The 14,296-nt window shown below is 40.5% G+C and overlaps 1 protein-coding gene across 4 annotated transcripts in view; it reads left to right on the top strand.

The window, feature by feature from the left end:
- The first annotated feature begins 5,431 nt into the window (after positions 1 to 5,431).
- Positions 5,432 to 14,296, top strand: part of si:dkey-172j4.3 (diacylglycerol kinase delta) — an 85,068-nt gene continuing 76,203 nt past the window's right edge. For all 4 annotated transcript variants that reach the window (XM_053233300.1, XM_053233299.1, XM_053233301.1 and 1 more), the window contains exons 1-2: positions 5,432 to 5,667; positions 6,502 to 6,721. In XM_053233300.1, the coding sequence (XP_053089275.1) occupies positions 5,447 to 5,667; positions 6,502 to 6,721 (441 nt within the window). In that variant the 5' untranslated portion in view covers positions 5,432 to 5,446. The remainder of the gene's footprint in view (positions 5,668 to 6,501; positions 6,722 to 14,296) is intronic.

Genomic DNA, 14,296 nt, shown 5'->3' with positions numbered 1-14,296 from the left:
ATGAGACAATGTGAAGGGAGCATGAGCGCTGGGTGGCAGCAGAGAGCTGTAGGCTTACACTGAACCCTGCAGCGAGGAGGCTGAAAATCCCGCCATGCTTTTCACCAGCCACAGGTGGTACATGTTATACAACTGAGGAATGAGTCACACACTAAGAAGTACAGTGAGCACATTAACAGGCCCTGATTTTTCTTTCCTGAAATCCACAGTCATACTGCATGGTTTGGTGACACCTGCTTCATCATCTCATGATCAAGCCTTTCAAAAGACAGGCTTGAAATATGTGTGCTAGATCATGTGCAGGAAACATCAAGAGTGGAACTGAAAACCACTACTTTACTGGTCTACTTTACTGAGCCCTTGTTTATCTACATGTGGGTGTGTGTGGGTGTGTGGTGTGTGGGTGTGTGGTGTGTGGGGGGTATATTTTTATATCATGATGGCCACCAAATGTCCCTACAAGGATAGGAATATCTGACATCTGTTTAGACCTTGTATGGGTGTTTGGCGTGTCTTCATGAGGAAAAACTGCAGTGTTTTATTTAAACACTGGGGATTTTTTTTATTATTATTATGCTTAGAGTTAGGTGTAGAACAGCATTAAATGGCTTTATTAATAATTATGTCAATGGAAGATTATCACAAGGATAGTAATGTGTGTGTGTGTGTGTGTGTGTGTATTAGGAGCCAGAGACCAGGTGAGTGAGAGTAATTGGTAAATAAACACCATATTAAATATAGATCTGTTAGCTCAGCAGTCAATATTTCAGCTCTTGGCATACCTTCTAATAAGGCACATCGACCATGAAAGCACACTGCAATTCGTTGCAATTTTGCTCTCTTCTGGCAGCGTGGAATAATAACCGCTTACTGTCACAAAGCGTATATTGTGAAAGATCATTTGGATGGTAAAAGCCCATTGAGGTTATTAATGCAGACGATGTCTGGCAGTCCTTAATGCACCCGGATAAGTTGCAGCTTCAGTGAAGAACTCGCATTGAAAATGAGGAAAAGCATTCAAAGTGAGCTTAAAAGCCTCTGAAATGAAATGTGGTGAGAGCGAGGAGCATGCAGTGAATCTTTCTTTTAGATTGCAGTGTTGGGGAAGGTTATCACACTGTTAAGAGAGGAGATGCACTTCAGCACTGATCCAAAGGCAGCTTCGTCGGCCAACTGCTACTAGAACCAGTGGGAGAGGAAATGCACAAAATGCTCCCGGGTCAGCAGGAAAGGACCTGATCGACTTGTGCTTTTTTTATAGCATTTGGTGGGTGGGGGTGTGGGGGGGTGAGCGTGAGATGCCTCCAGCCATCTGCAGTTAGTGCGTCGGAGGAAGAAGGGAGGAGAGGAGAAAGAACAACAGCAGAGCGACAGGAAAATGGAAGAAATACTGCATCCGTTCACTTGCTTGTAATGAAAAGGCCGGGGGAAAGGCAGGTGAACTTGCCAGGGCTAAATTAACACCTACTGGGCTCAATTTAGTTCTGCACAGTTAAACAGCTTCCATTTAACTCAGTGGGAGTTCATTTAGCGCTGCTGATTTTGTTCTGCAAACCTGTGGCATGAAGAGGGGAGACACAGATTTAAAGAGGCACAGCCGCACAACATAACGTTTGTGAAGCATCTGTCTTCTAACAAACCAGTTGCACTGTTGTGTGCTGTAAGCATCCTGTCCAAACACTTCAGATTAGAGTTCATACGGGTGACCTAAAGAATCACAATATTTCCAGCATAGTCAAGTGGACAGTTTGATTGCAATAATGCAGGTCATCAAGGGTTCATCTTTGCATACAACAAACATAACTGCAACTTTGGCCAAATGAATAAACATAATAAATTATATAAAGATATGCAGCCAAGATTACAAAAATTGTTCGCTAACTATGACACAATCGCTCCGGCATATCACTTTGTCACCCAAAGCTATACAAACACTCTACAGCATAAATACATAACTGACATAGCTAAATACATAACTAATATAATAACCAAACAAGATGTAAATTATAATAATAATGTAGCATAATAACTTATGCTGAACAAGCAGCTGTCACTGCTCCAACAAAGGCATGTAAATAAACATTAGATTAGCATACACATGCATCGATATGATGCACATACTATTCCTTATCATGTATAAATAAACTCACAGTAAATAATATGGTATAATATTTTCCATACTGTACAGGATCCACCTTGTACAGAACACTGGCACTAAAACAAATGGACCTGCACCAGTGAAGTAACTGGACTTCCTGCTGTTGACGCCACTATCAGGTTTTTATATTCCAGCTTCTGTTTAATGTTAAATCAGGATGCAAACTACAGGGGTGTTTGGGAGGGATCTAAGTTCTGACCTGCCCTAATTAAGATTTCAATGCATCTGGGTAAAGACAAAAAATCTTCCTGGCTAATGTTGGAAACGGAGGTTGTTTTCACACTGTGTTAGCATTCCTAATGCAGTCCAAGTGGTGAACACAACAAATGAACTCAGACCACTCTTAAATGACCCACAAGTGAACCACACTCAGACCACCTCTTGAGATGGTCTCACTATGGTTTGTTTTATGGCTCTGTTGTGGTCTACTTGATTTGTGTCTTGTAAAAACAAAGTGGTCCCAGGCCACTTCATGCAAACATGAGGCTTTCTGTCCATATTTATCCTTATGCTATTGAGGTAAAGTTAAGCAGCAGTAATAATAATAATAATAATAATAATAATATGTATAATAATGAGTCAGGAATACGAACACGATACATTAGCCTCAGATACTTGGTCTTGCCTGACAGAACTGGAACCCAGTGTGGTCTTCTGCTGTTGTAGCCCAGCTACATCAAGGTTCAAAGTTCTGTGCATGCTAAGATGCTTTTCTGCTCACCATGGCTATAAAGAGTGATTATTTGAATTTCCCAATCTGGCCATTTTCCTCTGACCTGTCTTCTCAACAAGGTGTTTCCACCCACATAACTTTGGCTCACTCAAAGTTTTTTTGTTGTTGTTGTTTTTCGCACCATTCTGCGTAAACTCTAGAGACTGATGTGTGTGAAAATCCCAGAAGATCAGCAGTTTCTGAAATACCCAAACCAGCCCATCTGGTACCAACAATCATGCCATGGTTAAAGTCACAGAGATCACACTTACACTTTCTCCCCATTCTGATGTTTGATGTGAACATTGACTGAAGCTAAAAAAAACTATTAAAGTAGACAGTGAGTGGATGTAGTGGATGTAGTGGATGTATTTTGTCTTTGCCAGCCACTTACGTAAGAGTCACAAGCAGACCTGTATTATCAAGCATGATTTGGTTTTGATTTCTCTACAGCAAAATTCCCTTTCCTTCTTGCTTTCTTTTTTGTTGTTTCACTTCAGTTCTGCTTTATTTTTCTTCCATAACCAAATGACGTCATGGTGTAAAATAACCTTTTTGATTGACATTATCCATAACTCAGTGTTACACAGCTGGGTTGTGAGTTCTAAAGAAGTGATGGTGTGAAAAACAAATAGTCTGTGATCATAGCAATGGTTAAAAAAAAAAAGTCCAGAAAGAGAACCGAGTACACTTTTGAGTCCACTTGTATTGTAAGCACCAAAAGCACTGAGGTAATTTCCAGATATTTCCCTTTTGGGTCCACTTTATCACATCTGTGTATGGTTATTCATTTATTTATTTGTTTCAAAAGAACTATACGTGATAACACCTAGCGAGTCAGGTGAATTATGTTGCACCAGTGCTGTGTGTGTTTATCCAAGTAGTGCTCTGGTATTGATATGGATTTGGGCTTTGTGTTGTGTATGGTGTGACAGAGTGGTGCAGCGGGTAGTGTTGCCACCTCACAGCTCCAAAGTCATGGGTTTGATCCTGTGTGGAGTTCTCCATGTTCTCCTCCCACCTTCCAAAAACATGTCAGTAGGTGAACTGATGACTCTAAATTGCTCCTAGGTGTGAATGTGTGTGTGCATGGTGCCCTGTGATGGACTGGCATCTCATCAAGATAATATTCCTGCCTTATGCCTAGCGTTCCCGGGATAGGCTCTGGATCCAACACAACCCTGACCAGGATTATTGAAGAGGAATCACTGAATATATACAGTATGTGCTTGGCTCAATAGCAGTTTTCTTGATTACTGTGTAATAGCTGCTCCTGACTAACACCGGTGCTTTGTAGGCTACTGTGTGTATCATATGGGGTGCTCTTCTTGGTTTGCCATTATTATAGACTTCGATCATGACCTTGATTCAATTCTGGTGCTTATTTAATATCAGTCCTCAGGTCATTGAGGCATGTGGCTGTGTATATTATGTTACTAGGATTCCTGTACAATCACCTGAGAGCTTCATGCCCTATTCTGCTGAGGGACTATTGTTGATACTGAGATGAACATGTGGTGGAACTTTAAATTGGATTTTTTTTATGTAGCTAAGGAATTTATGTAAGGTTTTGAACCAACTATTTTGAACCAACACACTTCTCATCTCTCCGAAGCTGATATTAGGTGTAACACAAATCCAGGCTCAGTTCAACTAAGACATGCATACAGTAGCATGTTTTCTTTTTACCCACTAGACAATCTCTCATTGGTTAAAAGGTTTAATAGAGGAAGTTGCTCCTCTAATACTTCTCTATGTGACTTTCATTGTTGTGCAGTTTTTCCTTCAAGAACTATACTCTCAGTGGAAAGAAAATACCCTTCTACCTGTCACATGGTTTCTGTATCTTTATCTATCACCTGAGAAAGTCATTGTAGTATAGGTCATAAAATCATTTAAGGTGCATTACTGTGTCTGATGGAACAATTTCACTGTAGCTTGGCAAACAACAGTGTACTTGTAGTATTTTCTGACAGCCTGGTAAAGCAGGTGGTGTAGATATTAGTGGCACTATTTTATGACATGCAAACACGTGGGTTGCTGACTGGCTGATACAGATTCACTGGCTTTCACAGATTCATCCAGCCACGTGCCTCAAGACATCTGAGGGGGGCTCTTTCATGCCATCAGCCATCAGTCTCCACAATGCAACAGTACCCAGTACCTCCTACTCCACTGACTGACTGACACACACACACACACACACACACTCAACAGTTAACTGTCATTCCACAGGTATTGCACATGCATATACACAAATAGAACTCTAGCATATGTACATACACACAGATCTATTTTATTGTTTCTATTATTTCTATTATTTTTATTTGTCTTCTATTATTTTTATTTTATATTACTAGTGATGTATAGGTATTTCTGGAAATTCTTTTCTTTTCTTTGATGTTACTCCTCCTACTTCTGCTGCTGTGTCAACTTGAATTTCCCCTATGAGGGGATCAATATCTCATATCTTAAACATCTTATCTTATCTTAATAAATAATTAACTGCAGTAAATGAGGACGTGCACTGAAATACAAATATTCCTGAGAATTTAACTTTGCAGTGATAATAATTCATGCTCTCTCTCTCTCTCTCTCTCTCTCTCTCTCTACCCCTCCCATTAGTTTCAAATCCGATCCGAGGCTATGCGTGCGCGCCCGCGCGCGCGCCTGGTGCCTGTGTGTCGGAGATTGTCACACTGTCCAGCGAACAGTGCTGCGGCCGCGCGGAGCGTCGCGAGCAAACGCCACCACAGAGCCGAGCGCGAGACCCGGCGCGGGGAAGCTCAACGCCAAGGTAAACGCAAAGCTCTGCTACTGTAGCATGTGACATGCGGAACCGTGCGGCAGTGTGCCCCACTCCGTTTACCGCGGGATTGCAGTAGTCAGGAGGCAGCCGAGGCATTTCCAGCGACCGGCAGCCGAGCAGGGAGTTGTGTGCGCGCGAATTCGTGTGTAATCCGTTTCAGCAGTGCATGTCGTTCACATACGCGCTATGCAATCGCTCGCTCGCGCGTGCGCCTCCGGAAGACGTTAAAGCGGCTGCTGAGTCAGAGAGATGCTTTAGAAAACAATGTGGAGGCTATAAACGCACAGGACGCGGGGCTTGCATGCCAGTCTAGCCTGTGTGCTGTGTGCTGTGTGCGCGATCGCATCATGTGCCATGTGCTTATAGAGCACAGAGAAAACATGAACAGGTAGTTATAGGCTGGAATAATCCAGCAGTGAGGACTGGCGATTTTTAGAAAGCATAGCGCTCACACCCACTATAATGTGCTACTGTGAAGAGAAAAGAACGCATCACACTCTATACCATGAGCAGATCACCATTCATGGCTGTCTCATCGCGTTCATGAGCAGAACTACAGTACAGCGCGCGCTTGTGGACGCCTGTTGCTTTTAACACAGCCACTTCTGCCTTGTGTGTTCCTCTAACCAACAGCACTCCAGCACACTTAACAGAAAGGAACCGACGGGTGGGAACCGACACGTGAGCCCGCAGCAGCGCGCGCCGCTCCCTCAGGCGCTCTACTGTTTTAGCACAGTATTTAGTAGAGGTAGTAACCTGTGCAGATTCTGCCTTTGTTTTTTCTGCCTTTGTCCGTGTGTTAAATCGTTGTTTTGTTTGCAGAGCAGAGGACAAGGCGGTGCAGGGGGTACAGAGTGAAGAGCCGCGTCCTCTCGGTCCGTGTGCGTCCATGGCGGCCAAGCTGAACCCGAACACACTGTACGTGCGCGAGCCGGAGCGCGCCGACGCGGGAGACGAGTCATCAGACAGCGACGGGGAGCCGGAGGAGAGCTCACACAAACTCATCCGCAAAGTGTCCACCTCAGGCCAGATCCGCGCCAAGGTAGGCCACTGTGCTCCACTTTGCACTGACTGGACACACACACACACAGAGAGAGAGAGCAGACAAGAAACCCATAATTCAGTGCTGCAGGATCCTTTTCAACCTGTGCTGTGTATGGAAGCCCTGAGGTGCAAAATAAATCAACCAAGGAAAAAACAAACTTTTTTTTTTAATCTGTAAAATATTGTTGTTTCTTCTCACAAACTAACAACCCACAAACCCCACCAAATATGACCACAATTTCCAAAACAACAATAAATGCAACTAGACCTTAAAACACAACAGCAAATCTCAGATCAAATGGCACAACCTCTAACTACCAAAACACAACACATCAGAAAACACAACAGAGCCAGAAAAGGTGTGTAAGAACCTTGCATGCTTGTGAGTGAGTAGTTACAGCATCAGAGTGTGGCATCAGATACATCCTGGAAGATCTTAAAGAACAAGTTTTAGCATCTCAATTGCTCTTATCAGAGTTATCAGTTATTATTTCCATAAAGGAAAAATATATTAGATATGCTGGCACTGATAAGCGTTTAATAAATAACCAATGAGACACAAGCATGCGAAAGGAAATTCTTACTTATCAGTCTCACTGGTAGCATTTTTTTAATTTGCTTTTGTGTGTGTTTTTTTTTGTTTTTTTTTGCACTGTTTTGTTGTTTTGCACTTCAGGGTGTTTTTCACATTTTTTCTGTAAAATGCATTTAGCACAAATGAGCTCCTCTGTGCTTCCACATAACATATGCCTGAGTCTAAGCTCAAAATGACCTTGTTTGAGCACAACCACAGAACAGCTCATTAACATCAGTGGCTGTGTATGTTATAAATGAGGATTTTAACATATTCTCTGAAAACCTTTCGCCTAAAATCGTCATTTAACTGCTAGCTTGATCGCTTGTGTTTTGAACTGACTTGCTTCATTTATCTATATTCCTACAACTTCGAGGGCAGAGAGGTGATTCAGGGGTCATTCAAATATAAGTGATTCATTTCTGGAAAATAATAAGTGGGAGAAAAACAAGTCTGAACAGTGGATCACTACCCACAACATGCAAAAGAGAGCAAAGCACAAACAGTCATGGGCCACTTCTATAATTAAACGTTTGTACTGTTGTGCTGGAAATAACAGCTAGTGGCTTTGCATCACTGTTGTAGTAGTAGATCGGATTTCTGAAAGTGATTGTCCTGCTTCATTCTTTGCTTTGTGGGGGTTCGTTTTCATCTTACGTTAGATGCACACATTTCTCAGTAAACACCGACATCATTTTAAAACACACAATCATGCAAACAGGAAACGTGTTTCCTTTAGCAAGCAATTTTACAGCAAAATCCCCACTGATGAAAAAAAAAAACACCTATAGTGTGTACTGTACATGAGAAAGATGAAATGTCAGCATGACTCTAACATGCCAGTGATTTTGGACAAAATGTCATTCAGGGTTTTTTTTTTTTTTAATCTCGGTGTTTTTCGTTTATGATGACTTGCGCTTTTATTTAATACAAAAAAGTCCAGCTTTAAGGGCAGACCTTGCAACACTAGCTTGTGTAAGACACATTTCCTTGCAACACTGAGTTTATTCTTCCCCGAATGGAACATGAGCCACAGATGGACGAGAACTAGTGTTGTAGTTATGGTAGCAATATGATACATATTGATCCTGAAGATGCGCACATCAATACCTGGCCTGCTGAAAGCAGCTCGTGTCTGTGTGCTGTGCGTCATTATCACTGCAGGTCCGTGCTTGTCTGAGAGTCATTAGATGAGCAATTAAGCTGCACATGATATCAGATATGAAGACCTGGTGTGCAAACTGTGTTAATTAGCCTCACGGTAATGATGGAAATGGTTCCGTTCACAAGCAGCGCTCATGCTGGAGACGGTGGTTCTTTCAGTGAAGAGGCAGCACTGTGTGTGACAGTGTGTGATTACCGGTACAGCTTATAGTGATGCACTAATTTCGCAACTTCACTTCTGTTGCTGGTAATCAATAGTCTCAAGCCTGTGTTTGTCTGCACAGCACTTTCAGAAACACCTAACACTGGGCGTGGTGCTTCCCTTAAAGGACAAATCTGTCCTAATCCACTTGCATATTAATCTTTATAATTAACGCGATCTTCAGGAGTCATTTTGTAATGAAATTCTTATAATGAATTTCAAACTTTTTTAGTTTCGTTGATATTTTGGCAATTGTTGTTACATTAGTGGACAGTTTCCTACATTACCCACAATTCCAAGTACCCACCGATAGTAACGTCAGTAGGACTTAGCCCTTGGTTAATCTCTACCTAACGAGAGCGATGCAGCGGAGCTTTAGTTCTTTAGTCTGTCCGGCTTTCTCACCTCCTCATCTGTACACACTGCACAAACAGCTCAGGTTCCAAAGCTTCATGCTAATATCACCGTCAACACCATCAGTAACTAGCTGAGCCGAGTCTCTGCTGTAACTGTGCCGTATAGCTGCACTGCATTCTGGAACTTTGAGTCTATGTTGGATTTTTTTTTTAAATTGATATGACATAAAACATCACTGGAATATGGTGAGCGAGGAAAAAAAGCTCTCGCTCTTTTGTTTTTAGGAGCTAACAGTGAAATCTGGCTGTTATCACTTATGTTTGAGATTGTTGAAATATTTTTCTCCTATGAAACGCTATTGTAATTGCACTAGCAATGTCCTCATGTGATGTCAGCGTGGTACAAACACTAACCTCTCACTGTAATAATGACAATACAGCACCAACCCACAAATTAGCACCAAAATCACTAAGTTAATCACAAAGATTTCAATATTAACGTATTTACTGTGTTTCAGGTTGGAGTTTTACTTTAATAGTACTTCTTTTGCACCTTAGTTAGATGACTTTTAGTACTTTTAAAACTTAGTGAAGGTACATAACTGGACCATCGCTGTTTTTTTGGTACCTTAGCAAACAAAACTGGACCTTTAGAGCACTTAATGTCCACCAATAAGAAAAAAAATATTTAAGGTTTATTGTGGTTAACATTTATTGTGGTTTAAAGATTTAAGGACCAAACTGAGTAGATTGAGCTGAAATTTCTTGTTTGAACCACAATGAACCCATTAAAATCAGGGGAAAATTAATACCAACATGGTGATTTTAGGTAAAATGCTACCAATGTAAATATGGTGCCAATAAAAAAATCTATTTTTTATTAAATTATACTGCATTGACAGTAAGTCATTTAGCACACATGCTTATCCAAATGTGCAAACAGTTAAAGGCACAGCGATAGAAAGATAAAAGATAATAAAAACTGAAGTTATAATCTGGTGGGATATTAGGTATAGATAAGCATAGATTCTGTTTTTACACATATCCTGTTGTGACGTGAAAGAAACCCTTTTTTTCATAGTTCATAGTCTGTTTGAGCTAATTTAGCACCTAGGAAGGCTATTATTAGCAGGTCAGACACACATCTCTTTCAGTACTGTGTTTAAGCATTGATTAAACTACAGCTGCACCATGTTCAGCCTACAAGAAGCCAAAGTGAAGATTACAGAGCAAGCTGCCCTCTACATTGGAGACAACGTGTCTATCTTTAGTTTTCCTTTGAACCTTTCTGGAATTCCTTTCCTTGGTGTCAGATGACCTTTCACCTTTGACCCTCAAAGGCACCCAAGAATTGAGGGCTGTTACGAAACTGCAAGAGCTTTGTTTTCCCCAGGCTGTGAACTCTTGACAGTTACTGAGTTCTGAGTGTGGTAACTTCTGAGCTACATGAATGTAGTTAGCGTTAGTCATAATAATATTACTCAGATTATTACTATGTTATAGTAAAGATACTATCTGTAGTACTAGGAATACGAAAAGTTCGACTTTTTCGTGATTGTATAAATCATAGTTTGATTTTGGGACTGCTGTGTGTTGCAGTCTCGGGTAGCAGCACTTTCACATGTACAGTGGGGTCCAAAAGTCTGAGACCACATTGAAAATCTGGGATTTTTTTTTTAATTTAAAATTGGAAATAAACAGAAGGTCTCATTTTGAAATATTTAAAACAAAAAAAGTAAATGTTCTGCACTATTTCTAGGTCCCTATTTAAATGTAAGCAAATGTGTGATACTAACCACATTAACTGCTTTGTACAAAAGGTCAGATTTTCCTCATGTCTAATCTCTTCTCCTGAAACGTGTTCAGACGACACTCCAGTGGATTGATCTAAAATGGATCGTAAGTTTTTACACAAACTCCAAACAGAGTCCATGCCAGCTCGAGTGCACACTGTCATTAAAGCAAAAAGAAACTATGAAATTCATCTAAATATTTCAAAGATTGTACTTTTCACTCAAGTTGTTGTCAATAATATAATTTGTAATGAATATGGTTGTATTAAATGAGAAAAGAATACAAGAAGAAGCATTTTCACTAGTGCTCTCAGACATTTGGACCCCTCTGTATGTACATGTGTGTTCAGTTGTGCCTCTGTGCTTCCTACAGTTACACTGCATTTGTCTTATTCTTAGTCTTACTTTCCTCGACTTTAACCGCTTGAGTACTATATTAAGGCTGTGAAACCTGTGTGGAAGTTACAGATAGACAGACAGAAAGACATCATCAAAGAACCAGCACTGTCACGCTGTCAGTGCTGATTGTCTGCAGTCTGACCACGAAAGACCAAATTACACGTAAATAATCACCAATGAAGACGGTGGATAATAAATATTCTGTATATACGTAAACCCGCCAGGGGCTACCAGCATAAATATGCTAGCAAGGCTAAGCCATACTGTCTTTCAAAGATAAAAAAAAGACATCAATATAAAGCTTCATTTTTGCTTTTCTGTTTTTGTTGGGTATTTGGAGGAAAAATGGCCGAAATCCATTCAGATGTGTCAGGCTTGAAAAATAGAAATCGCAAATGCAGCTGTCTATCTGCTTATAAATGTTTGTGTAAGTCATTGTGAGAATGACTTACAGCAATATTTTCCTCTAAGTCATTCTTATGCCATCAATAAGACCTTGTGTCATAATGTATTGCTTAGACCTAATGCCTTCACTCTGAAGCTATTAATATACATGCAACATTTCAGTCCTTCCATCTAATATCACGACCACCCATCACTGAAAAACACAAAGGAAGCAATGCACTAGGCAGCAAGAAAAACATGTATTTTTTCCCCCGACAGTTTGATGACGAACTGGCACTCACTGGTACTCGGGAAACAAACTGCATCTCTCTCATTAAAGCCCTCAAGACAATGTGTATTTCATCCTGCTGGTGGGATGGTTGTGTAATGGGGTTAACGGTCAGTTTAGATTCTGCTTCACTTGTAAGGCACTTTGGATAAAAGCGTTAGCTACAGGAAATGAATGTACATAAAAATGAATATTACCTAACATCAGTATCATAGTAACATCATATAGTATTGATAAGTTAAGGATTAAGGAAGTGTGATGAGGCAATTTGCTAGTGTTCAGGTCGGATGTGTGTGTGTAACCGTCCACACAGTTGTGCTTCTTCTTGGTGCATTGTTGTGATGGGTCATGTGGTGAGCCGTGTGATGTGTTCAGAGCCAGAAATGTGTGAGATTGACAGGCCTTTAATTTACATAAACACAATGCCCTGTAAATGAGTGCAAAGGTTTATAGCCATGTTGTAAATATTGTGTTTCACTTTTGCAGACAGTTGCAGAAGTGCTTGAATCAGAGCATTTGCAGATTGTCTGGTTTTGATCTCACATCTGATCTGTAAAAACTCTGATAATAACAGAAGGAATGTAGACCTGTACATGCTTCTCACTGGTTTTACTTTGCCATTGCAATGTGTAGAGTCATCTTACAGAGTTTCACAGCACATTCAGTAACAGGAATTGGCTCAAACAGGAGTCAGTGAAACTTGAGATTATAATTTAATTTCCACAATTTGAGAGTGCCAACTGCAAGGCAAAGCACAGGTTTAGATTAGTGCGCTGCTTCTAGCGTTATCATTCCTATAATAACAACTAACACAGAGACTTGTGTGGCTCCATAAACGGATTAAAAAATGTGTCATAGTCGATATGGTGAAGTTTTCTGTACGGAGATGTGTATTTTGGAATGAGTCTCCAGTGTCAGTGCTGTGTAAGAGTCAGAGGTAAAGCTGTAACTTTAAGTCTGACGTGGGAAAAAGAACAGAGCGTTTTATGATTTCTTGGTAACATGACAAGCTTTTAGAGTGAGGGAAAAAAAAGAGACACTGGTGTGAGAACAACTGTTTATAGCAGCTACAATGAAAGTGATAACAGGAACTAACTTGTTTCACAGACATTGCACAACATTAAACATAACTGTAAATGGATAAAAAGTATGACAGTCTTTCAGCTACGCTGGCAATTTGCTGTGATATAAGAGGAATAAAATATTTCATCTTCAGAATGGTAACTCAGCTTGGCATCAGGCCGCATCACACCACATTGTTGATTATTTTCCTATAACAGAACACCCCAAGCGTTTTAGTTCTAACATACTGACTGCAACAAAATGACCCCTAATCAAGTGTTTTCAATTTCGTCAAGTACAAGATGACAAAGCTGTGACAAAAATAATTTTCAGTTCAATCTGTGGTAAATAGAAAAGGTTGTTGTACAGTAAATTGAAAGCGAAAAGGGGCTAAAGGTGTTACCTGTGAAGTCTGAAAACTCTTTAAATGAATAACAGTGTCTCTGTTCATTTGTCTTACTTTGTGGAGTAAAAAAACATTGCTCGTTCTGGCATTTTCCTCAAGTTCAGGTTAAAAAAGAAAACCTCTGTGTTGCTGTTGACAGCGCATACACACAACACTACTTTTATTTCATTTTATTTAATTCAGTTTTATTTAATTCAGTGTTTGTCTGTGTGTGGGATGTTGGATGTTGGGAGGTGTGGCTTGATTTTGAGCTGGTGCCAAAAACAAGTGGAACCTTTGTTACTAGACTGACTGAAAAAACCTTTCTGGTGCCAAAAGTTCTGGTTCTTTGTGGGAAAAGCCGTGCAGGTGTGACGATTAGCAGGATATTCGTCAGTATCAGCGTAGTAACGAGGCTGAATTTATTAACTCAGGCCATTACATTACAGATGGCAATTATGTGAACTCTTTGGTACTGACAAGCACACTTCCATCACGTTCATTAACACATATCAGAGCGCTTAGTGACAGTTACACAGTTGGAGATTTCACTGGTCTGAGAGTAGCTGAAGGGACAAATTTGTTGTACAGTGTGTATGACCGTGTGTGTTGTCAGAACCGAGCTTCTCTCATAACAATCTAACAGTCTGTGTGCGAGCTGAATACAGTGCAGGCTCGTGCAGCTTTGTAGAGTTTGACCTTTCTAAAATTGCTTGGATATAATGTATTATGGTGTGTGTGTGTGAGTGTGAGAGTCGGTGTAACAGATTAGTATGTGGAAAAAAAAAACACATTTCCACCTCCTGTTCGTTAGTGATTTTCCCTTCATTTGCATCCTCATTAAGACTGCGCTAAATGTTATCAAGCGTGACATGTCACTGGAGCGTGATTTAATTAGTTAATTCATTATTTAATTAATTTGAGTCACGGTTACACACACACTCACACGTGCACGCACAAAGGTC

Source organism: Pangasianodon hypophthalmus, chromosome 4 (assembly GCF_027358585.1).
Source record: "Pangasianodon hypophthalmus isolate fPanHyp1 chromosome 4, fPanHyp1.pri, whole genome shotgun sequence".
NCBI classification, from domain to species: domain Eukaryota; kingdom Metazoa; phylum Chordata; class Actinopteri; order Siluriformes; family Pangasiidae; genus Pangasianodon; species Pangasianodon hypophthalmus.
The sequence above is the reverse complement of the archived record's forward strand: the minus strand, read 5'-3'. Positions and strand labels throughout refer to the sequence as shown.